A 24,985-nucleotide genomic window follows, 5' to 3' on the forward strand; every position below is an offset into this window, starting at 1 on the left:
TGTGTGTGTGTGTGTGAATCTGAAAGGTCGCTATTATCGCAGGAGTTTGACCTGTTTATGAATATTTTACTGCATGAATTGTGTTGAAGGAAATTTGACAGGACAATTGAACAATACCACACAAAAAAAACTTTACTTCCTTGTGTTCAAACTAGACATAATATCTCATAATGTCCTGCACATTTGTGTTGCTTTTTTCAGCAGTTGAAGACGGATATATACACTACTGTTTAAAAGTCTGGAATCAGTACAATTTTTTAAATGAAATTAATACATTTATTAAGCAAGGACACATTAAGTTGTTCAAAACAGACGGTTAAGACATTTATAATGTTACAAAATATTTCTATTTCAAATAAATGCTGTTCTTCTGAACTTTCTATTCATCAGAGTATTATTAAAAAGAAAATTCCACTGAAATATTAAGCAGCACAACTGTTTTCAGCATTCATAATAGTAAGAAATGTTTCTTGAGCAGCAAATCAGCACATTAGAATGATTTCTGAAGGATCATGTGACACTGAAGAATGAAGTAATGATGCTAGATATTCAGCTTTGCATTACTTTTGCATTAAAAAAATATACTTTTAAATAAAAAAGTTATTTAGTTTTTTTTTTTTTTTCTGCTGTCATGCAAGACACAAAGAGACAGAAAGAAGTATTGTAATTACTTTTTTTTATATATATTACTAGAAAAATCATTACCAGGATGGTATGATTGTGTATTTAGATATTTTTTATTTAGTGCAAAAAATGTAGTAGACAAAATAAATAGCTTACTTACATAAATTCAGGGCACCAATTCTAAAAAGCAAATTTACTGTGCATTATTTGTTGCAGTAATCTTCATCCTGCTTTTATGGGCAGGGCGGGTTTGGTTACACTAAATATTTATGAATATTAATTAGGTTATACTAACGTTGCTCGGTAACATTTTTAGGGATGTTTACGCAACGCGCTGCCCCACGCGCGTGAAGAGTACAGTGAAGACACTGGAGACGGGTTCATAAATGCTGAACTATTTTTAACTCACTGCAGAGTCTTAAAACGCTGCACTCATGACGCGACAGCCTTAACAAAACAGCGATACGAGTCGCAGCGGCCAAAGACGCCTATTTACATGCGAGGACAGTGACAAAACAGCGAAAACCGACATAAAAACGTGTCCTGTGCGGCATTTTTACAGACGTTCAATGTTATTAATATGTAATTGGTGAGCCCTCATTGATTGGTCAGTTGCTTACAAACGCCTGCCTGCCAACCAATGAGGTGGGACTACGTCGCTACAGTCACGTTACGTAATTAATATTCATAAGCTACGCTCAGAGATGGGATTTTCCTTGCAGCTCATTCTTTCGGTTTCAGATTTGTACTCCGTGTGCAGGCTACACGAGCGGCACTCTTATTTATCGTCCTTATTTTCTGTTTTTAAACTATAATGTATTAAATAAACGTGACGTCGACACTGAAAACATTACATTCTTACATTTTAAAGCAGATTTTCAGTAGTATCAACTAACCAGGTACGTATTGTTTCCTTCTTTCTGTTGAGTGACGTCAACATGCAGTGCTGGAAACTCTTTAATCTTATCTTACACAATACTTTAATCATTTGGTACAGTCAAGAATTATTCACAGCTTTGACTACTACTTTGTTATAAAATGGATTAAGGAAGAAAATACTTATTGCACATTAATTAACATAACTTTTTGAGTGAAAGTGAAAGTGAATTACTTATACGAAACCAATAGCAAAAAATACCATTGTTATACGTTGAACATGGTAGCATGATAATGACATGTTGGGGTATCATAAAAGCTGTTTTTTGCACATGCTATCCTGGTTGTTTGTAATTGCAAATGCTGTTTTTTAATTGCAAACGCTGTTTTCTCTTTGCCAGTGCTGGAGATGAAGGATAAGATGGCTGTTCCTCTGTTCGCCCTGTTGGCAGTGTGTGTGGACGTGAGCGCCGTGATGTTCATTGGTGCCATCCAGCTCTCCCCGTCCTTCATCAATAACACCTTCACCCTGCTGTGGGCCGGTGGACTGCTCCGAACATGTCTCCTCCTCTTCATCTCCTTCACTTACCCCGGCAGCCCGGCGTGGATGAGAGGATTCGAGGGGGTGCAGACGGCCGTGATTCACGGTCTTCTCTATCCAGTGTATATTTCCTTCATCTGGGCTTGTGACAGGTCTACAGTGGAGCTGGTGTGGGGCTGGCACACCTGTCAAGGGGTAAGATGTGTTTTAACACGTTTGAATTGCGTACAGACACCTGGAAGATTATTTTAAATGTCAGGTGTGAAGATACAGCGTTATTTTGTATGTTTGCATTAAATTCCGATTATATTTCAGCTCCTGCAGGGCTATGCGGTGTTGGCTTTGTCTCTGTTGTTGTGGAAACGCTATGTTCCCACTCTCCTCCCGACAGCCAAAAAGCAGAAAACAGAGAAGAAGGGCAGTGCTTCACTGCAAAGGCTGCTGGGATACATGAGGCCTTTCAGAGGACGTTTTGCAGTAGTTTTCTTCTTTGTGGTTATTTCTTCATTAGGTAAAAACATGTTTATGTGATGTCATGCATATAAATGCACTTCTTCTATTTAATTTTATGAGTCAATTTTGCAAAAAATACATTTATAGGCCACAGACCCCTAAATATGATGATTCTTCTGCAAAGGACCCTAATCCTAAAATTAAAAAGGCAGCTATATATATATATATATATATATATATATATATATATATATATATATATTTCATGTATAAAGACCCAGTTATATAGTAAAACATTAATATTATAAATATGTATAAACTCATTTATTTGGCAAATATTTACTGTTAGATATAATATTTATTTAATCAGTTTATCAATTTATTTTAAATTATTATTATTATCTATAATGATATATAAAGGCAGCTATATATATATATATATATATATAGATATATATATATATTATTTTTTTTTTTTTTTTTCATGTATAAAGACCCAGTTTATATAGTAAAAATTAATATTATAAATATGTCTAAAATATTATTTGGCAAACATTTACTTTCTATTACTATACTGTTAGATGTACTATTTATTTAATCAGTTTATCAGTTTATTTAAAATTATTAATATTATTATCTATATATTATTATAATTATTATTATATTATATTCTATTATTATTTAATATAATTAATTAATTAATAATATCTAATATAATATAATATATATATATATATATATATATATATATATATATAATATATATTTTTTTTTTTTTACAGTTTTTCTATTACTGGCCATTAAAAAAAAAATCATGACATGTCTGTTATGGCTTTATGATCTGAAAATAATTACCTTGAAATCTAGCCTACAGTGTCATTTAAAACTATAGCCTGAAAAAAATGAAAGAAAGTTAACCGTCATCTAATGTTACTTTTAGTTTCACTTTGGTTGCGTTTGCTCTGATAATTGTTCAGTACACAAAATCATGCCAGGTTTGCAAAAACCGTAAACGTTTCAGGACTTTTCAGCAACTATGTTGATTCTTCTCTACAGAGATAAGACATTTTCATGTTTTGATTGCAGAATAATGTGGGCCACTGATCATAAATCTTGTATCTTTTGTCTGTAAGCATTATTTAGAAGATATAGACATGAATGTAATTAACATGCAAATGTGCATACATATTGTCCTACAGGTGAAATGGCGATTCCTCATTACACTGGTAAAATGACAGACTGGATCATGAATGAAGATGAACCCGAGGCCTTTAACCATGCTATCACTGTGATGACACTGATGACCATTATGAGGTAAGACCAGAAGAAGGACAATCTTTTACACCACTGTTTAAAAGTTTATGTCAGTAAGACACTGCAATGCAGTCGAAAGTGACAGTAAATACATTTATAATGTAACGTTACATATAATATTACATTTATAAAGTTTAAAATAAACACTTTCTATTCATAAAATAAACCTTAACCTTATCACGGTTTGCACAAAAACATCAAACTTTTTACAGCATATATGATAATAAGAAATGTTTCTTGAGCTGCAAATCAGCATATAAGAATGATTTCTGAAGATCATGATGCTGAAAATTAAGCTTTGCATCACAGGAATAAATTACACTTTGAAATATATTCAAGTAGCGAACATTCCTTTTAAATTGTGATAGTATTTCACAATATTACAGTTTATACTGTTACAGTAAACAGCTTCTCAAATGCATTAAAGATAAATGCACATCTCAGGATTTCCACCTGTTTTGTTTCTGCAGCGCTGTGTGTGAGTTTGTGTGTGATCTCATCTACAACATCACCATGAGCCGAATACACACGTCCATCCAAGGACTCGTCTTCCAGTCTGTGCTGAAGCAAGAGATTGGGTTCTTTGATAAAGCTTCCACAGGTAAAACTGCAAACATATTCAGTTAGTGCTGAACACTGGTGTCTTTTATCGTAGAACTGTTGCTATCCTTTAATGCATGCTGACACACTCACGGTTTCCTGTTCAGGGGACATTGTATCTCGCATCACCACCGACACCAACACCATGAGCGAGTCTCTGAGTGAGAAGCTGAGTCTGCTCATGTGGTACTTCATGCGTGTCATCTTCCTGTTCGGCTCCATGCTGCTGCTCTCCACCAGGCTGTCCATCTTCACCGCGCTCGGCCTCCCCATCATCTGGATCATCCCAGAATTTTCCGGCCGGTTTTACCAGGTCAGATTATTATATATTTAAAGAGAGTAAAGAGTGTAAAGAGTTTGTTGTGCTATTTATAATTTTTTTCCCCCTTTATAGTACACAGTAGTTAAGTTTTCTCATACAAAATATGTCATGATTTGTTAAAAGCATGATAATTTTCAGTAATAAACTTTGAATCATTTTTATAATAGTATAATAATTGACACTGTTGATATATTACCATATTAACCACAGATAAATAGCTAAATATTTTAACTAATAGATATCACCATATTTCCTCAGCTGATTAATCATAGTATGAGGCAATTATTCTTTGTATTAGAAGTTTTCTGAAATGTTATGTTTAGATTTGCAAAAGGGGCATTGTGTAATTGAATATGCCATAATTTAAATACATTTAAAGAACAAAAATGTAGACATTGAATAAGGCAGGTACAGAATTCTTATTTAATTTTGTGTAAAAAATCCACAGTAAAAATCTTTAGAATATGGAATAATAATAAAAATAAATAAAACTGTAAAGTTGGGTGTATGTAAGTGGCTGAAACTGATTTATGTATGTGGGAATTTTTTTTTTTTTCTTTTTTTTTTTTTTTTTTTCAGAAAATAGCCTTTAAAGATATGTAATTAAAATTGACAGACGAAATAGAGAAAATGTAATAAAAAGGCATTTGTTTTGAATGTTTTCTTCCCTCTAGTCTGAGAGAAGACATATCATGGAAGCAAAATTGAGCAGTGCATGAAAAAACAATGGTTTTGTCTGTAGTGTTTTGCCTTAAGACAAAGAATGTGCATTAAATATAGGTTATTTTTGATTGATTTTATGTGAGTGAAATAAAATGAAGCAGCTTTTTCCTAATGTTGGGTGTGCAGATGTTTCTAATGATACCTTCAGGTTTGCTGGTGGTTTTCTTTAGTTCATCAAGTGCATCGAGAGCATTTTTGTTTATGTGTGATAATGTTTTTTCCCATAGAAACTTTCTGTACAAGTGCAAGAATCTCTCGCCAAGGCCAATGATGTTGCCACGGAAACCTTTTCTTCCATGAAGACAGTGAGGAGCTTTGCAAACGAGGATGGAGAAACCGAGAGGTACAGGAAGTGCTTGGAGGACACCTATGCCCTGAATAAAGTGGAAGCCGCAGCTTATGCTGCCTCAACTTGGACTAATAGTGTAAGTGTTTTAATGGTACACTGATGATCATATTACAAGAGGAAGGAAAAAATAGTAATAAAATATGCCATTGAAGCTTATCTTAATTTATAATGTATAAATTTGTTTGAGCTTCTTTTGTTTTATTTTTGCATTAAAATGAAAAAAAAAAAGCAATTTAAGTGAATTTGATTAAAAAATATATGACAATTTTCCAAAAATTGATTTTGGAATTTTTGGTGAATTATTTAAAATGATTCAAAATGAAATACATTTTAATATAATATAGTTGGATATAATGCAACATGTGCATTTGAGCCAACGGCCCTCAATCAAGTTTGATTTTTGGACTTTGTATTAAAAACCTTAAGAGTCAATGTTTGAAATCAAATGTACATTTTTCAGATGTCCAGTCTGGCTTTGAAAGTCAGTATACTGTACTATGGAGGGCGGCTTGTGACAGGAAGTGATGTCAGTAGTGGTGATCTGGTGTCCTTTGTGCTGTATGAGCTTCAGTTCACCTCAGCTGTGGAGGTAAGACTTCAGAATACAGGCATCATGTTAAACAAGTGTCACTATTTAAGCAACGCCTAACACTTAGTATTAAACTTTAGGAATGCTCTGCATGTACCCCAACACACTAGCATCGTTGTGGCAAATTTTGCAAGGGAAAACACCACTTTTAAGTTTGCTTTTGTGGCTTTAAACCAATGCTTCTTCTATCACAGGTACTGATGTCATACTGGCCGCATGTAAAGAAGGCGGTCGGTGCTTCAGAGAAAATCTTTGAGTACGTGGACCGAAAGCCTGATACTCCTCCAGATGGATCCCTCGCTCCTCAAACTCTGAAAGGACATGTGCAATTCAAAAATATCACATTTGCTTATCCAAAACGACCGGACACAGATGTGCTAAAGGTATGTATCAAAAATCTCAGTAAAAATGTCCGATTATATTTCACAAAATAAAATAAAATAGAAATAAGAAATCATGTTTTGCTCAAAGAAAATGAACTCTGTTTCTATTTTCTATTTTCATTACTTTATTGCAATGAAAAATTCTCATTCTTCGTACTGTAATGGCAAATATATATATATATATATATATATATATATATATATATATATATATATATATATATATTAAAAGTGTAAAATATTTATACAATATTTATACATTTTATGTATTATATATTTATATTTAAATACGTTTTTGCTGGTCTTTCTAGAACATTTCTTTTGAGCTGAAGCCAGGCCAGATCACGGCTCTGGTGGGTCCATCAGGTTCTGGAAAAAGCACTATTGTGAGTTTGCTGGAGAGATTTTACCAGCCAAAAAAAAGTGGGGAGATTTTATTGGACCAGAATCCACTAGTGAAGTATAAGGACCAATATCTACATGAGAAGGTAATCCTATTCGTTTCTTTGTACACTCAGAAAAAAGGTACAATAGCTGTCACTGGGGTGGCATCCTTTGAAAAGGTACACTTTTGTACCTTATTTACAGTATGCCTAAAAGGCGCATAGTAATACCTTGTAAGGTACATATTAGTACCTAAATGGTACATTTTAGGTAACTTTTGAAAGGGTACCGCCCCAGTGACAGCTTTTGTACTTTTTTTCTGAGACTATACTAATAGCTGCATCTATATAAATACTTTTTCTTTGTGTGAATTCTTTGTTTGCTCACCTTGTTTAATCTCCACCCTCTTCAGATTAGTGTGGTGTCACAGGAGCCAGTTCTGTTTGCTCGGTCAGTGCGGGAAAACATCAAATATGGCAAAGAAAATGCCTCGGATGAAGAAATGCGTGCTGCTGCCAAGCTGGCCAATGCTGATGACTTCATTGACAGTTTACCTAAAGGATATGACACAGGTGAGTCTTAAAGTAATAGTCCACCCAAAAATTTAAAATTGTGGAAAATGTATTCACGCTCAGGCCATCCAAGATGTAGATGAGTTTGTTTCTTCATCGGAGTAGATTTGGAGAAATGTAGCATTACGTCACTTGCTCACCAGTGGATCCTCTGCTGTGAATGGGTGCCGTCAGAGTTTTAATTGGTAAACTGTTGCTTCTGGCCAAAATACGAGTCCATAATAATTCATAATAACACTTCATCCACTGAAAAAGTCTATTTCCTGTTGTCCTCTCACATCAAAGTCCTCCAACATATTTGTTTAGAACTGTTTTGGACAGTTTTTACTCGTAAACTATGTTTATCTGTGCATATTTCTCTCCTGATTGAGGATTTTTTTACTGGAGAAGGCACTATTATGGATAGAGGACTCATATTTTAACCAGAAGCAACAGTCTTAACACTAAAAAGACCATATTAATGATAACTTTTTTTTATCATCACAATACACTAACATACTGACTACACCCGTGTGGATTACTGTGATGTTTTTATCAGCTGTTTGGACTCTCATTCTGACGGCACCCATTCACTGCGTGGTGAGCATTTGAAGTTTGAAAGTTGTTTGAGAAAGTAACACATGTTGTTTTGTGTTTGTCAGATGCTGGAGAGAAGGGCGGTCAGGTCTCCGGAGGTCAGAAGCAGCGTATCGCCATCGCCAGAGCTCTGATTCAGAAACCGCAGATTCTAGTGCTTGATGATGCTACCAGTTCCCTGGACACCGAGAGTGAACACAGGGTAAGAGCCACACTTATTGCCACCATGAAAACACCTGATTGAAACGATTTGGAAAAGCCCATATTCATATATTAGGGCTGGGTGATGTATTGAATATTCACGGTACATGTGTGATAGCTTTGCATTACACTGGATTATGAATATTGCAGTTACCTTTTATTGGAATAACTTTCATGAAAAATCACTTTTAAATTTGGCCATCAAGTTTACTAAAGAGCATATCACTATTAACAAATGTGACCATGGACCACAAAACCCGTCATAAGGTTCAATTTTTCAAATTGAGATTTATACATCATCTGAATGCTGAAAGCAAAAAAATCTAAATATTTAAAAAATTGCCTTTAAAGTTGTCCAAACGATTTCCTTAGCAATGCATATTACTAATCAAAAATTAAATTTTGATATATTTATGGTAGGAAATTTACTAAATATCCTCATGGAACCTGATCTTTACATAATATCTTAAAGGATTTTGGCATAAAAGAAAAATCAATAATTTTGACCCATACAGTGTGTTTTTGGCTATTGCTACAAATATACCCCAGCGACTTAAGACTGCTTTTGTGCTCCAGGGTCACTTATGTTCATGATTTGCATCTGATTTTAAGTTCAGTAGTAATAAGCTTAATTTGTTTTTGTGAATAAGTTCAAACTGCCTTAAAAAAATCTAAATTCGACTCTGTTTAATGAGTAATTTGCATCATATTAAATGCAAATGTTTGTAAAATAAATGTCAGTAAATATATATATATATGTTGTAGTTGATCATTTTAAATCTATTTTGCAAAAATGGAAACATGGTTGAGATGGTGGTTCCTCTGAAAAAAAAAAAATATTGAAATACTGAATTGATTTGTTTAATGATGAATTTGCAAAATATTGTAAGTGAAATATATGAAGGTAAGTATTTTTTAGTAGTTTTATTTCTTACAGTTGAAAAATATGACACTGAATCTGTTCATAACTGTTTAATTATTAATTTTGATGATATAAAATGATTAAAATGCTTTTTAGCAAAATATATGTGGGTAAATAGATATTTAATAGAATTAAATAGAAGTAGAAGTTTTATTTTTTTTACAGCTACACAACTTTAAATGTATTTTGATAAAACGGCTGCTTGGTTGAAATGATGGCTCCTCTGAAAAATAAATAAATAACAAATAAAAACATTTGTAAGGCATTTAAGAGCATATTAATAATTCTGTATTTATACCAAACATCACCTAAGTTTGAAAAATATCGAGTTGCTTTGTGTCTCCTTGGATGTGATTTTCCCTGAGCTTGTGTTCTCGTTCACTTCTTCTCAGGTGTACAGCGCTCTGAAGGAGCTGAAGAACTGTACGGTGCTGCTCATCTCTCACAGACTGAGCGGCGTGGAAAACGCAGATCACATCATCTTCCTCCGAGAAGGTGAAGTGGCCGAGGAGGGGAACGATGAAGAACTGCGGGCCAAAAATGGGTTGTATGCAGAGTTCGTGAAACAACAGAATACTTCAATCCATCGCAACACCGAAGACGTCACAAACTCCGGCCAGTGATCAAGACCAGCTGCTCTACATTTAATCTGAACCAGCACAAATCAGATCACAAATCTTAGCATTTTTTCTCCATTAGCACATATTCCTCAGCTGTTCAATTATGTAAATGCTACTAGTGTTTTTAAATTAGGTGTAAATATCACAAAAAAATGCGAGTAAAGAAATGGGTGACTCTCACTAAAATAAGAACAATATACATGAGTAATATGCATAAAAAGTAACTACTACACACATATTATTTTTCATAGTTTAGGGATATTTTATTTTTCGTAGAATATTACTATAAGTGGTTTACTTTTGAGCTTCGCAACTCTCATTTCTCCGTAACTACTACACACATATTATTTTTCATAGTGTTTACAAGAAAAAGTAACTACTACACACATATTATTTTTCATAGTGTTTACAAGAGTAAGCAGTGAACATGTATTGTATTTCCCATGTATTATGTAATGCATAGCACTTAATTGCACAGGTGTATTTTTTACATTTGTTTAAATTATTTAAAAGTAGGATTCATTATTTTCTTTAAATAAATTTTCATATTTTTCAGTTTTATTTCTGGATGAAATATGTCTTGTTCTTGACATGTTTCCTGAGACTCACCCATATACCGTTAGCCAGGGCTTGATAAATCACCTTATAATACACTTTCCCAGCAAAGCACTTCAACCATGGCTTTTTTATTTTTTTGGGTTATGGCATTTTTGTTTTTCTATGCTTGATATGTTCATGTAAATAAACATAGTGCTTTGTAACTTTCATTAATATGGCATTTTAATAAAACATTGCTTAACATGTTGATTATGGACATGTTATGTGTTTGCCTGATAATTATCTGTTAATGAAAATAATAAAGTGCTAACAATTCACTTTTTTAAAAAATGTCCATAGTATTTTACATTTTGCTTTTCATACTCTTCTAAGATATTTTGGGATCATCGATCATCGAAAGAAATCCTATAGTGCTAGAATAACACATACTCAAATAGACTTGCATCCATACAAAATAAAAGTTTAACAGGTGAATCAGAAAGTATTTTACAGAAAGAAATACATTGTATTATTTAAAAGTTTGAAAAGCTTTTGAGATCAGTAGGAAACGAAGAGTTATGAGGGGAAATATTTGCTTATGAATATGAAACTCGGAGGTTAACTATTTTTATATCTTTCAAAAAAATAAAAAAGAAAATGTTTTAAGTAATTTAACCATACATTCAGTCAGAAGCTTCGTTAACTACTATATAATTTATTATGCATGCTAAATAAATTATATAGTAGTTTTTCTCATAAACTTTATTAAAAATATAATAAATAATGTTTTTGCATAATTAAAACGGTGAATGATTAGTTTAGTTCCTCACAAAATCATCACTAGATGGAAACCGTGAGTCATGTATAATAAACTCCCTCAGAGGGTACTGTACATGGGCGGTTCTAGCGCTGCGGAAGGACTTGACGCTAAACCAATAAGGAACCAGCTTTGGAGGCGGGACGAATTCTGATTGGTCAGTGGCGTTCCTATATAAAAACCCTGGAGCGGAAATTGAAAGGCGCCATTTGCTCGTTGGACAGCGCGGGGTAGCTTAAGCTTAAAGAGTTGAATGACAATAAAACGGGGGCGAAACCGCAGGACTCCGCAACGCAAACCAGCCCCGATCCATCCGAATGGATGCGGCCATCAACCCGTCTCTTGACAGGTATTATCGGCGTGCCTTCGGAGGCTATAAATGAATCCCGTGTGGGTATTTAATCACAAAGGATGAGCAAAAGTGAAGGAAACGTTTGTTCACAAGTTCATTTCCTCCTCAAATGGGAATGTAACTAACGTTAAAACTGCCTTACGTTTTTTTAAATGAGTTCCAGCTATTAAAATAACAGCATGCGGCGAGCATCACTGTGTTGTGGGTCTGTGCTGCTGCAGCATTTCTCTCCGCCATCTTCAGCATTTAAAGCGCTAACGTTATACTGTAACACACACAAACACACTCACCATGGTAACCACTTTAGTATTGATACAAACAGGCATGTTGTTAGGTTAACGTGATAGTTACACTGTTGCAGTGTCATCTCGTTTTAATAAATCGTGTCTTTGTAGTAGTAACTGTGCTAATTGGGTGTAAACTGTTTACATTGTGGTACAGTTTTATAACCGGCACGCTAGTGCTCCATACATGCATCTCAGTGTTATGCATGGCTTGCATCTGTCTGGTTGTGCTTGTGCATGCAGTTCATTTGCATAAGTGCAGTGTGAATGAGCGATCTGAAGTGTTTGAGCTGTGTTATTAAATGTGTGTGCAAGGATAGGGAGGGGTGGATGATTCATGTGGCTGCTGTCCTGTGCTGATTGGGCATGAATGCACTGGACGCTTGTTTACAAACAGACTGAATGACATTTACTGTAGAGTTTCTTACAGTGTGTTTTATTATGCACTGATGATATCGTCTTGCTGCTAATGCACAATTTCCCTCATGGGATCAATTGTTTACTGAATGAATGAATGTGTTAGTACTTATTTTCTGAATGGACTAATCCAGTGCATGTGTTATTATTCCTCATAAACGATTTGTTGAAATAAGAAATAATGATTTGTGCTATTGGAAGAATATAATCAGTAGTGTTCAACATTGAATGCTATTGTTTTTCCATAAAGCCAGCATGGAAAGGAGGATTATTATATTAATTGTTGTGATACGATGCAGTATTACTTATATATTTGAATACATTTTTAGGTCAGTGTTCTTGAGTTTCAAACATAAATGTCTGCATTTGACAACAATTGTGCTGACCACATAAAAAAACTGTTATATTTTGTATATCACAAAAAAAAAAAAAAAAAACAAAAAAATAATTACTTATAATATTATTATATCATCTTTTATAAAATCAGTTGCATCTACAATAAAAAAATTTTTGTCACATTTTTAATAATTTTAAAAAATAAATTAATATTTGTGTTCAGCAAGTAAATTCACTTGTTAAATTCAGCTAAATTGACAGCAGATACATTTATAATGTTGTATGTTAATGTTAAAGATTTGTTTTAAATAAATGCTGTTTATAAATCACATGAATACTTTAAAATTATTTAAAATGTTTTAAATTTTTCAAAATATATTAAATTTTTAATTCTAAAATGTAATAAAAAAAGAAAACCTTTTTTATATATATTGTAATAATATTTAAAAATGCTAATGTTTACTCTATTTTGAATCAAATAGATGCAGTTTATTGTTGGCATGTAAAAATAAAATATCTAAAAACTATTAAAAGTTGATAAATCCATTTAGAGAAAATTAAGGCCCTTAAAAAGTATTAAAAAGTCTTAAATGCTATTTACCAAAGTATAATATTTTGTATCATCTTTCATTATGTATATTTGTCCGAATAGTGGGGTTCTGTGTAGTTTATTTATGGAATCCCGCAAGATTTGACGTCATCTGTTACGGCGCTCACTGAATCTGTGGGGTTCTGATTTGATAGTGACTGAATCACTATCAAATCAAGCACTCTGTAATCACAGCTAAACTGTCTGATCAGTCAGATGTTTGTCATGAGAAGAGTTCCACAAAACAACTATGGTTTGCAGAGAGTTAAAAGAGTTGATGTAACAAATACATCTTTTGAATATACTGTATGAACTCATTGTCCCGTCAGCTCGGAGAGCTTATTTCCCCCTCCTCAATAGGTTTTGTCAGTTGTTTTGTTTATTCATCTAATTCTTGTTTCTTGGGTTGCATTGGTTAGTCACTCAGTTTATTATCTTGGGCTTCATTCCCACCCTTCTGAATTATGTTGTATTGATAAGGAGTTATCACAAAATAGGTCTGTTTAGTTGTGCTATCTTACAATCAATATATAGTAAATGTAAATGTATAGTAAATGTTAATGCCATTAAAATGGCCATATATTTGGTTATTAATCAACATAGCTGATATGTCAGTCTGGTTGTGGATTATGTATGTTTTATGTATCTAATATAGATTAAACATCCACAAAACTATGCAATGTTCAATGTTGTGCAATGGTTTATTATATATTGCATTATTAAATTTTTTATGTATTTCTTCTTATCCTCCTAGCTCGACTCTAAATGCTTCATCTTTTGTGTTTTGTTGATGATTCCTGCAGCAGCTCTGTGGGAGTAGGGCTGTCTGTCTTGGGTGGGATGGAGCAGAGTTCGGGCAAGCGTATTCGGAAACCCTCACTGCTCTATGAGGGCTTTGAGAGCCCGTCTCTGCCCCACGTGCCTCCTCCCGGACCTCCTCCGCTCCAGCAGCCCCCGGTGACAGACCCCAGCCGACAGGGACGCACCACCAATCAGCTGCAGTTCCTTCACAAGGTCTTGGTGAAAGCGTTGTGGCGCCATCATTTCGCATGGCCTTTCCATGAACCTGTGGACGCGGTCCGACTCAACTTACCTGTGAGTGAACGCATGCTTTCTGAGAATAACTGTACATTTTGATTGAACGGACAGCACTTTAAATTGCTCTGATAAACTTTACTGATAAATTGCTCTTAATTGTAATGTAGAAACATTCTTTTTCTGTTAAGCTGCTTTGCAATGATGTGTGTTGTGAAAAGTGCTGACAAAATGAATTTAATAATTCACATTAAAATGTTGTCAATTAAAGTCAATTAAATCTTTAGATTTTGCTTATATTTTCTGAAGAAAGACAATCATAAATAGTTATGAAAGCCTTAACATTAAATGCATGTATGTATATTTACTGAGTAATCCAGTATTTTGTAGAGGAGGGTCAAAATGTCAATTTTCTCCTGAGATTGTTTTTTTTGGAGGCAAATTACAGGGGGGTAAAAATGACTTTAGAAAGATCGCAGCAACCTAATGTTATTTTTACATGGATATAGATAGGTCTGTTAGTAAAACCTGTTGACTTCAGCAGTCTTGGTTGCATTATATGCCAATGGTGACAGTTCAAAAATGGAAAAAATTTACTTTTCTAGTTTTTTTTTTCCAAAGTTTGCATGCCAGTAACTCAAGAAGTTTTAAAGATGTCATCATGCCCTTTTAGACATTTTAAATTAATAAACATAAACTTTTGTAAATTATATGGTTCAATTGCAGTGATATTGGGATCTAAATATGTTAAATTCACAACTGTAAACAACTTTCAACCTTTGCTCTTATTTTTTTCTTTGGTATTGCATTAATGCACAAAGACTTTCCAATTAGAAGTCTTCAGCATGTTGTTGTTGTCTTGTGACAGAGCATCTCAAATTACTAGTAGTCTGACAGCATGTCTAAAAACCTTTATCTTGCCTATTATATATGATCTCCAGTGACACTATTTCCTGTTTTGCTTAAAGGACTACCATAAGATCATCAAACAACCGATGGACATGGGCTCAATCAAGAAACGACTGGAGAATAACTACTACCGCAGTGCCAGCGAATGCTTGCACGACTTCAATACCATGTTCACCAACTGTTACATCTACAATAAGGTGTGTGTTGCCATGGAAACATCCCGCAGTGCTCGTTAGGCATTTCCTAAAGGTTAGAACAGAAACATAGTCATTTCATTTAATTGCTGTGTTATTAAGCACAAAAATAAAATGTGAGAGATTCAAATGGTTGTAGGTGACATATGAAGCACATGCATTATTTAGACATATGATGTTTAAACAGATGTCAGAAACAATCCACATATTAATGCATTTATTATGCTACAAAATATTGAATAAATAATAAACACTGTTGTTTTGAATTTACTATTCACCATACAACTAAACAAAACAATAACAATATTATTTCCACAAAAATATGAAACAGCACAACAGAATTAAACATTAATAATAATCAGAAATGTTTCTTGAGCAGCAAATCAGCATATTAGAATGATTTCTGAAGAATCATGTGACACTGAAGACTGGAGTAATGATGCTGAAAATTCAGCTTTGCATCACTGAAATAAATGACATTTTAGAATATATTCAGATTGTCTTTTTTTATTATTATTATTTTTTAACTATAATAATATTTTACAACTTTACTGTATTTTGATCAAATAAATGCCTCCTTGGTGAGCATAAGAATTTCTAAAACTTCCAAAACCAAACTTTTGAATGGTAGTGTACATTTACATATCAACATCGGTCCAGCAGCTGCTGGCGCTGGTAAAGTTTTCTACAGAAGTGTATAATGTGAACTGTCTTTCAGCCTACAGATGACATTGTGCTGATGGCACAGTCTCTGGAGAAGGTCTTCTTACAGAAGGTTGCCCAGATGCCCCAGGAAGAGATCGAGTTGCCCCCTCCTACCCCTAAAAGCAGAGGAGCAAAAACTTTCAAAGGACATAGAGGCAAAGGTGAGTTACACAGTCATGTAGTCTTTAGTATCACATTTGTAGCTAATTCTGGCCAAGAACCACCTATCCAGACAGGAAGATCTCACCTAACTGACATGTAAAGCGATCAGAACCGGTTTGCCACTTTTGCAAAATATGCAAAATAACCGTAATATGTTTATATCCATTAGGAGGAGGAAGTGTTACGTCGGCTCACCAGGTGCCTGCCGTGTCTCAGTCTGCGTACTCTCCTTCCTCACCCGACACGCCAGATTCCCAGTTTTCCATTCCCCCACAGACCCTGCTGAGCAACAGCGGCCCTCCTCCACCGCTGATGACCCCACCACCCACCCAACCCACCGCAAAGGTACATACACACCTGCTTCAGAGCATCACTCTGTGATGGTTTACATGGCTGAGCCTGATGCTGGGCATTCAGCATCATCCGGCTCGTCTGGAGTTACTTGTTGATCCATTCTATTCTATTCTATTCTATTCTATTCTATTCTATTCTATTCTATTCTATTCTATTCTATATTAGATAAAATAAATAAAAAAATAAACTTGGATGTATACTGCTGCTGTCAAGGAATGTTTAGTTCATTGTAATTTGCTTTAATGTATAAAAGTAAAGTAAAAAATAAACATTCAAATACAAAACATTTATTTTAAGTTGTAATGATCTTTCACAGTATTACTATTTTTACTGTATTTAAAAAAAATCTACATTTTTGGGTGTTGTATATGTAATTAATAATTATGTATTGTGTATATAATAATAATTTTATGTGTTATTTGTTTCTATTTAATTAACCAGTTATTATTATATCTCAACCACTGTTTTATATATTCATATGATCAGTATTTAGTGCACTTACAGACGCTACTTGTGCGCTTTATTCCAAGTCTTCTGAAGCTTTTTGGTAGAAATGTGTGAGGAGCAGACTGAAATTTAATGAATTATTAATTCAAAATGTTGCCTTCTGCCAGTGCTTTCAAAAATTTTCAGCTGCTGGTAGGATTAAGTTTAAGTATGTAGTTCTAACTAGCTCTGACTGAAAGCCTTATGTCTCTGTTCTCTCTGCAGAAGAAGGGTGTGAAGCGTAAAGCCGACACCACCACTCCCACCACACTCAGCTTCCCCGTGACCGCAGCAGCTCGGATGGGAGGCATGGGGAAAGGTCACGGATCGGCCGGAGAGATGCCCCACTCACTCTCCTCAGTGCCCGTGGATTGTTCACCCAGCATGGGCGTGAACGAGCCCACCCACCTCCAGCCCATCTTGGGGCGACCGCTGTCCCGTCGTCCAATCAAACCTCCCCGTAAGGACCTGCCCGACTCCGTGCGGCCCCATCAGCGGCGGGGGAAACTAAGCAAGCAGCTTCGCTACTGCAGCGGTGTCCTTAAAGAACTGCTGTGCAAAAAACACGCGGCGTACGCCTGGCCCTTCTACAAACCCGTGGACGCGTCAACGCTGGGCCTGCACGACTACCACGACATCATCAAACACCCCATGGACCTCAGCACCATCAAGGTGACTTGCATGAACTACACACACAGTACTGGTGCTGTTTGGATGGTCATGTATACAAGGTTCTGCTGCAGTTTTGTGGCTCTGGAAAAATCCTCTGCACAATCTGACTTTGCTGCAGCCTGGAATTGAGCTGCTGGTTTTATCTGGCTGGAGGAGAACTGGCCCCCCGACTGAGCCTGGTTTCTCACAAGGTTTTTTCTCCGTTCTGTCATCGATGGAGTTTTGGTTCCTTGCCGCTCTCGCCTCTGGCTTGCTTAGTTGGGGAAATTTAATATCCAGTGACATTGTCAACTTGATTGCACAAATACTATTTAAACTAAACTGAGCTGGATGACATCACTGAATTCAATGATGAACTGCCTGAACTGAACTGAAAATTGAGTGTTTACTGTTGTCATTTTGCATTATTGACACACTATTTTCCTATTTAATACTGTAAAGTTGCTTTGACACAATCTGTATTTTTTAAAAGCGCTATATAAATAAAGGTGACTTGACTTGACATTAAAGTAATCTGAGATGATGTAATACTGCGCCTGTGTTTGTGTTCCTCAGAGGAAGATGGATGAGCGCGAGTACAGAGACGCCCAGCAGTTCAGCGCTGATGTCAGACTCATGTTCTCCAACTGCTACAAGTACAACCCACCGGATCATGACGTGGTCGGCATGGCACGAAAACTGCAGGTACATGGACTGCCTTTGCTGTTTTATATAAAGATACACCTATATAGAGATGCTTAATTCTGCTTAAATGCAAAATCCGCTAAACAGGCTTCTGTTTTTGTATAAAATGATAAAACATCTAATTTGGACATGTTAGAGACAGGATTCTTGACATTCAACCTATCTAGTAATTGTTTTGGATGATAACTAGATTGATTTATATATAAATAATATTTATTTTTTAAATGTACGGTATATTAGTAATAGTATTAGTATTAATGATTTAGTGTGATAAATAATACATTTTTTATTTGATTTGGAGAAAATTAAGATTGATATTATTTGCTTCTAATATCAGCCTAGTGAAGCTGAGAGTGATTAAAAAAAAATGTTTTAAATATAATTTTTTACATTTTTTTGTTTTATTTAGATTGTCAATTATTTTAAATTTTTATTGTTATTATTCATTTACATTTTTAAAATATAAATTTTGTGTTTGATAGTTAAACTGAGTGTTTATTAAAAAATTTATAAAAAAACAAAATAAATTTTTTTAAATAATTAAAAATGTTTATTTTAAGATTCTAGATATCAATTAGTTTTATGTTTTATATTTGTTCTTGTTATTGCTCATTTAAATTTTAAATCATTTAATAAAATTAAAATTGTTTTTAGTTTTATTGGAAAAAAATAATTAAGATGTTAGCTGCCTAGTCAAATAATTGTAAATAATTTTTTAAAAATACATATAAAAAAAATAGCAAAATTTATATTTTTATATATAAGTATAGTATTCATATATATATATATATGTGTGTGTGTGTGTAAGAAATATTTAACATTTAAGTAATTAGATAATAAAAATATTTTTATTATGACAGAAATATTTAACATTTCCTAAAAAGTTGTATATTTTTGTTCGAATTGTCTTTCTGCAGATGTAATATTTTAATATTCTTCTCTTTCTCTTTCCACAGGACGTGTTTGAGTTCCGCTTCGCAAAGATGCCTGACGAGGTTTCAGAGGAGGAGGAATTGTCTACCATGCCATTAGGCCGGAACATGGGCATCCTGGGAATGCACCACTCATCCTCTTCATCCTCATCTTCCTCCTCCTCTTCCTCCTCATCAGAGAGTGAGCCGAGCAGCGACAGCGAGCCAAGCAGCGACAGCAGCCCGAGCTCTGACAGCGAGGAGGAGAGAGCTCAACGCCTGGCCCAGCTGCAGGACCAGGTGTGTACTCAGGTACACAGACCTTCCTGTTACGCTCTACTTCATACATGCACATGAACACGAAATCAAAGACCCTTTTACTTTGATAAATCTCTCTAGTCTTACTGTGCATGATTCATCCATTCACACATCCTTGTAATATCTCACATGTTAATCTAAAGAAGAAGTGTCAGTGGCTATGAGTGATAGTAGCTTTGATCTTTTAACATGTAGTATATGCCTGTGTTTTAGCTCAGAGCGGTACATGAGCAGCTGGCAGCCCTCTCCTCCGGCCCAATTGTCAAACCCAAAAGGAAACGAGAGAAAAAGAAAGACAAGAAGAAGAAAAAGAAGCCAGAGAGACGCAGAGGAAGTCGAAGTTTGATGAGTGATGAGCGGGACAAGCCTGCCAAACTGCCTAAAAGCAAATCCAGCCGTGCTTCACTGTCATCCACACAGAGCAAGAAAGGCCCTGCGAAGAAAAGCAGCAAGAACAAGTTCGTCTTTTTCACTTCGCTTGTTCTTGTTGGCAGTGGAGTAGCTAAAATGAATTGGAATTGGATAATAAAAATCTTTTTTTGCTAATCAAAATAAATCTGAAATACAATACAAAAAGAAATATTAGATTAATATTAAATAAAAATTCAAAAAAATTAGAAATGTTGCCTTGTCAACTAACTGAAATAAGTTTGTTGTAGTACTAAAATTATTAAAACTGAAACAAAAATAAAGTTGTATAGAAATATTAAAAATAAAATAATTAAAATATATTAAAATTAAAACTGAATTAAGAATTCTGTTATTTTAATGAATAAAAAATCATAAAAAAAATACATTCTTTAATACGTTAAACTTTAATGCATGTACCATTGTCTACATATTTCATTTTTAAAGTACCATTTATTGCAACAAAAAATATTTTAGCTAAATGTTATAAACAACCAGTTTTTTGCTCAGATTCTGACCAATTCAGTTTGTGAGTTGTTAGTTTAATTCAGTAGACTGATTCAACACAGTAACCTGAGATGTTGAAGTACCATAGTAGCATTTAGTTAAGATCTAAACCGGTGACTAAAACGTTTTCGTAAGGAGCAACATATCTTCACTTTAACCAGTAGCTTCACCCTCCCTCTGTCCAGCATTACAGGTCTCTTTTATTTGATTTACTCTGGCAGGAACTCAAAGAAATCATCCTCATCTCGTTTCACGATGCCCGCTGCCGTCTCCTTACCGCACTACGACTCTGAGGAGGAAGAGGACGGTCTTCCCATGAGTTACGACGACAAGCGGCAGCTCAGCCTGGACATCAACAAGCTGCCCGGGGAGAAACTGGGCCGCGTGGTGCACATCATCCAGTCACGGGAGCCCTCACTGCGCGACACCAACCCCGAGGAGATCGAAATCGATTTTGAAACGCTGAAGCCGTCCACGCTGCGTGAGCTGGAGCGATATGTTATGACCTGTCTGCGCAAGAAGCCCCGCAATCCATACGGTGAGCAGAGATTTAATGCTTGCTACCTATGACATCCCAGTCAGATGATAAAGCTTGAAAATATCTACATATCACACACACACACACACACACATTATTACATATACACACACACACACACACACACAAACACACACAAACACACACACATACATACCTTTCACATATAATTCGTCTTCAGATTATTTATTTGTAATTTAGTAAATATTATGTAAAATAAATATACTTTTTATTTTTGCCGACAAACTACAAACAAAAAAAAATTCCATACAAAAAAAATATATTTGTTTGCATAATATATGTGTGTGTTCTGTGTATGTTTATTATGTATATATAAATACACACACATACAGTATATATTCTGAATATATTTATATTCATATAATTTAAATTGTAAATAAATATATTTAATATATAAACATATTTTTTTCTGAAATATATACATTCATCTGTGTGTATTTATATATACATAAATATACACAGAACACATACATATATTATGTAAACAAAAACTTGTTTTGGATGCGATTAATCGTTTGACAGCACTAATATATACATAATAGTGTAAAATATGGCATTGACCATCAACAACAACAACACACAGTAGTTATAATGCATGTTTTAGCTAGAATTATTTGTTGTGCGATGCATCAAGTGTAATCTAGATGTGTCCTGTGTGCAGTGGTGAAGAAGGGAGGAGGTGGGAAAAGCCGAGAGGAACTGGCTCTGGAGAAGAAGAGGGAACTGGAGAGGAGGTTACAGGATGTGAGCGGACAGCTGAACTCTGCCAAGAAACCCCAGAAACCCAAAGGTAGGGCTGAGAGCAGCTTCTGAAGCACTCTTCAGTTTGCTCTATTATGTCTCGGTGTTCAGGACTCAACAATAGGTCTGAGGCTGGTGTAATCAAGGTTCAGGCCAGTGTTGCCTTATGGGATTGATTTATTTTGTATATAGAGCTGATGTTGAGCAAGCAGACAACAACAGAGCGAGCACAGGTGAAAACAGTACACATAAGATAAGATGAGATCTTATGCTCAATAACTACTAGAAAGGAAAGAAATATGCAAAGGACATGCTGCAAGATACTTGGGGCTGCATGATTAATCAAATAAAACCAAAATCGTGATGATTATGGCTTCGTGATTATGGTGTTTTCAGCAGCTAAGAGCGGCTTGGTTCACAATTAATGCCACTCCACACAAACGTGCAATTTGGGAACGAAACATGCGCCAACCATCTTCCCTTGTAATGAGAAGTGCTTATAAACCAGCTGTTTAACAAAAGAAAAGGCTTTAAGGGTTTAACAAAATAAAAAAGCTTGATGGTTTAACATTTGAAAAGACAGCGATAAATATTAGTATTGTAATGCTACAGCTGTATTGTAACGTAAATTAGAAATTATTATTATTATTATTATTATTATTAAGTAAATAAATAAATGCGTATTAAAAATAAGAAATGGTACAAAATAATTATTACTATTATAAAATAAATTATTTGGGAAAAAAATATTTTAATAGTTTTATTAAAAATATGAAATAGTACAAAATAATTATTACTATTATAAAATAAATTATTTTGGGGGAAAATGAATATTTAATTGTATTAAAAATTTGAAACTACAAAATTATAGAAAATATGAAAAGTATTTATTATTATTAAATACTTTTTTTGTTAATTGTATTGCAGAAGTCATATTTCTTCTTTGGTTTAATTGTTTATTTTTAAACCAGTTTAAAAAGTTATTTGCTTATATCAACAACAATAATAAGTAATTATTATAGTCATATTGATACAGACCTGCTTTTTTTCCAAATCACATTTTAAATCATAATCACGTTTTGTTTTTTATTCAAAAAATTGCAGTTCAATTTTGTTTTTTTTGTTTTTTTTTATTGAAGTAATATTGAATTACTTTCAAAGGTGCAGACTGATTGTATAATATATACATCCAGTATGGATTTATATAAAATTATAATGTAAATCCAGTAAGAAACTAGGTTTTTAACTCTTATTATCTATTATAAACCTTTATGATAATGATTTAGCCTTTTGAGAACAAGCTATATGTTTTCAGTCATTTGTCTTGTGTCTATTTTAAAAATACAAAACCTACTTCCAGTATTCAAAAATATTTTTCATTGTTGTCTTTTATCTGGACAACCTACCCAACCAAGTCAACACTAAAACTCACTATTGTTGAGCCCTGCTGAGTTACACCCGCAAAACCAGTTTCCTTCACGAGTGAAAACCGGTTTGGTTTTTATCTTCCAGTGGAGAAGCCCAGCGGCGCGGAGCCTCACGCCTTGGCATCACGTCTCAGCGCCAGCAGCTCCAGCTCAGACTCCTCCTCATCGTCCTCCTCCTCCTCCTCCTCATCTGACACCAGTGAAGAGGACTCCAGGTGAAGAGGACTCTGGGAAAGCACAGGAAGCGGGCTCTCTGGGGCACATTCAGAGCTGCGGCCTGTTTTCCGTTCCTCCTGAATCCAGGAACTTTGTTTACTTCAGTGTAAAAAATGTATATACTAGGATTTTTTTTTCTTTTATAAAGAAGACTTTTACCAAGATGCCCATAATGGGAAAGAGTGTGTAATCATAACTACTTTTCTCAGTTGATGAAATTGTTGTAGCTTGTTGTTTTGTTTTGCTTCCATTTTGACCGTTTCATTTAGTCTTGAAACATTTCTTGCTTTTTTTTTTTTTACATTGCTTTAAAGATCAGGGCCAGTATTTAAATCTCTTTGAGCAACCAAAACTTGCATGAAGGACCTTCAATGGGGAAATGAGAAAGAAATTAAGAACTACTTTGCATTCACATCGGCTTTAAAACGTTTAGGATTTCACGCTGCGATACACTGGACTGTTTTGGGATTTGTTATGTACGTATCATATTATTCTGAATAGTTCAGTAACTTTCCATTTGGCTTCGCAATTTGCTGTCTAGTTTCATTTTGCTATTGCTTTGATCTGTAAGAAATGGATTTAATTTGACATTTTTTACCTGATCGAATCGATGGCAAATGACACGTTTTATCATATCTTTCTGGTTAGGCACCTGTGAAATTGTAGTGATCATATGCATTGAAAATAACAGCCATAATAACGCCTCACCGGACTGGAGGAGATGGACAGGATTGGTTCATGAGCACTACTAGAGAAACGCTGCTAGATTGAGTGGTTTGAATTAGTTATTTAAGTTAAATGTTAACTTGAGAGGTTTGTAGACCAGACTTGAGGAATCGCATTTAAGCAATAGACTGTCCTTTATTTCTTGTATATAGCGTTCATAATACCATGCTGCTTTCTCATTTGTATTTATTTGCATTGATCTAACCTCTCTTTTCTAGAATATTCTTTTTTGAATATATAAGACACATGGCAGACCTAATATTCCCTATCTGCAGTATAATTAAGAGTTTATGCGCTCCGGATTATACGTTGGTTTTTATTTGGATAGAAATACAAATACAACAAGTGAATGGTGTGAAGTGGTGTTTCAATATTTTATTTCATATTTTATTTATTGTTTTGTTGGTGCAGCTCAGCAGCCATGCAAAACAGGATATACAAGGTTAAACAATGTGGGTTAAATAGTGTTCACAAGTAAACTAAAATAAAAAAACAGCATGAGTGCTTTCGGTTTAGCACAAGGACATGAAGAAGTTCTGATTGCTGGTATTTTATGAGCGCGAGGTTCCTACAGTCTTAGAAAACATTTA

The 24,985-nt window shown here is 34.5% G+C and overlaps 2 protein-coding genes across 4 annotated transcripts; both read left to right on the top strand.

Moving 5' to 3' along the window:
- The first annotated feature begins 1,323 nt into the window (after nt 1–1,323).
- tap1 (transporter 1, ATP-binding cassette, sub-family B (MDR/TAP)) lies at nt 1,324–10,241 on the top strand. Its single transcript, XM_042741722.1, has 13 exons — nt 1,324–1,523; nt 1,902–2,236; nt 2,357–2,552; nt 3,694–3,808; nt 4,279–4,409; nt 4,516–4,721; nt 5,681–5,878; nt 6,263–6,391; nt 6,586–6,774; nt 7,086–7,262; nt 7,571–7,730; nt 8,372–8,508; nt 9,822–10,241. Exons 2-13 carry the CDS (start codon nt 1,910–1,912, stop codon nt 10,050–10,052), a joined length of 2,196 nt encoding a protein of 731 aa, XP_042597656.1. The 5' UTR covers nt 1,324–1,523; nt 1,902–1,909; the 3' UTR covers nt 10,053–10,241.
- A 1,353-nt stretch (nt 10,242–11,594) lies between these two features.
- Nucleotides 11,595–24,745, top strand: LOC109056323 (bromodomain-containing protein 2-like). 3 transcript variants are annotated; one of them, XM_042741723.1, is made up of 12 exons: nt 11,595–11,752; nt 14,185–14,476; nt 15,385–15,522; nt 16,238–16,385; nt 16,556–16,731; nt 17,452–17,898; nt 18,454–18,582; nt 19,539–19,805; nt 20,025–20,269; nt 20,948–21,264; nt 21,947–22,075; nt 23,539–24,745. In XM_042741723.1, the coding sequence occupies exons 1-12, from the start codon at nt 11,721–11,723 to the stop codon at nt 23,670–23,672; spliced, it is 2,454 nt and encodes an 817-aa protein (XP_042597657.1). In that variant the 5' UTR covers nt 11,595–11,720; the 3' UTR covers nt 23,673–24,745. The 3 variants fall into 3 exon arrangements, with proteins under 3 accessions (XP_042597657.1, XP_042597659.1, XP_042597658.1); XM_042741725.1 differs by having other exon boundaries at nt 19,539–19,793; XM_042741724.1 differs by having other exon boundaries at nt 11,597–11,752; nt 14,188–14,476.
- The last annotated feature ends 240 nt before the right edge of the window (nt 24,746–24,985 follow it).

Source organism: Cyprinus carpio, chromosome B16 (genome assembly GCF_018340385.1).
Source record: "Cyprinus carpio isolate SPL01 chromosome B16, ASM1834038v1, whole genome shotgun sequence".
Lineage (NCBI taxonomy): Eukaryota > Metazoa > Chordata > Actinopteri > Cypriniformes > Cyprinidae > Cyprinus > Cyprinus carpio.

Excerpts from the sequence above, each read along its gene's own strand:
- tap1 (XM_042741722.1), top strand. The coding sequence starts at position 1,910 with ATGAAGGATAAGATGGCTGTTCCTCTGTTCGCCCTGTTGGCAGTGTGT. Across the intron at positions 2,237-2,356 it reads GCTGGCACACCTGTCAAGGG|CTCCTGCAGGGCTATGCGGT; the intron begins GTAAGATGTGTT and ends ATTATATTTCAG. Across the intron at positions 8,509-9,821 it reads ACACCGAGAGTGAACACAGG|GTGTACAGCGCTCTGAAGGA; the intron begins GTAAGAGCCACA and ends ACTTCTTCTCAG.
- LOC109056323 (XM_042741723.1), top strand. The coding sequence starts at position 11,721 with ATGGATGCGGCCATCAACCCGTCTCTTGACAG. Across the intron at positions 18,583-19,538 it reads GCATGGCACGAAAACTGCAG|GACGTGTTTGAGTTCCGCTT; the intron begins GTACATGGACTG and ends CTCTTTCCACAG. Across the intron at positions 20,270-20,947 it reads AAGAAAAGCAGCAAGAACAA|GAACTCAAAGAAATCATCCT; the intron begins GTTCGTCTTTTT and ends TTACTCTGGCAG.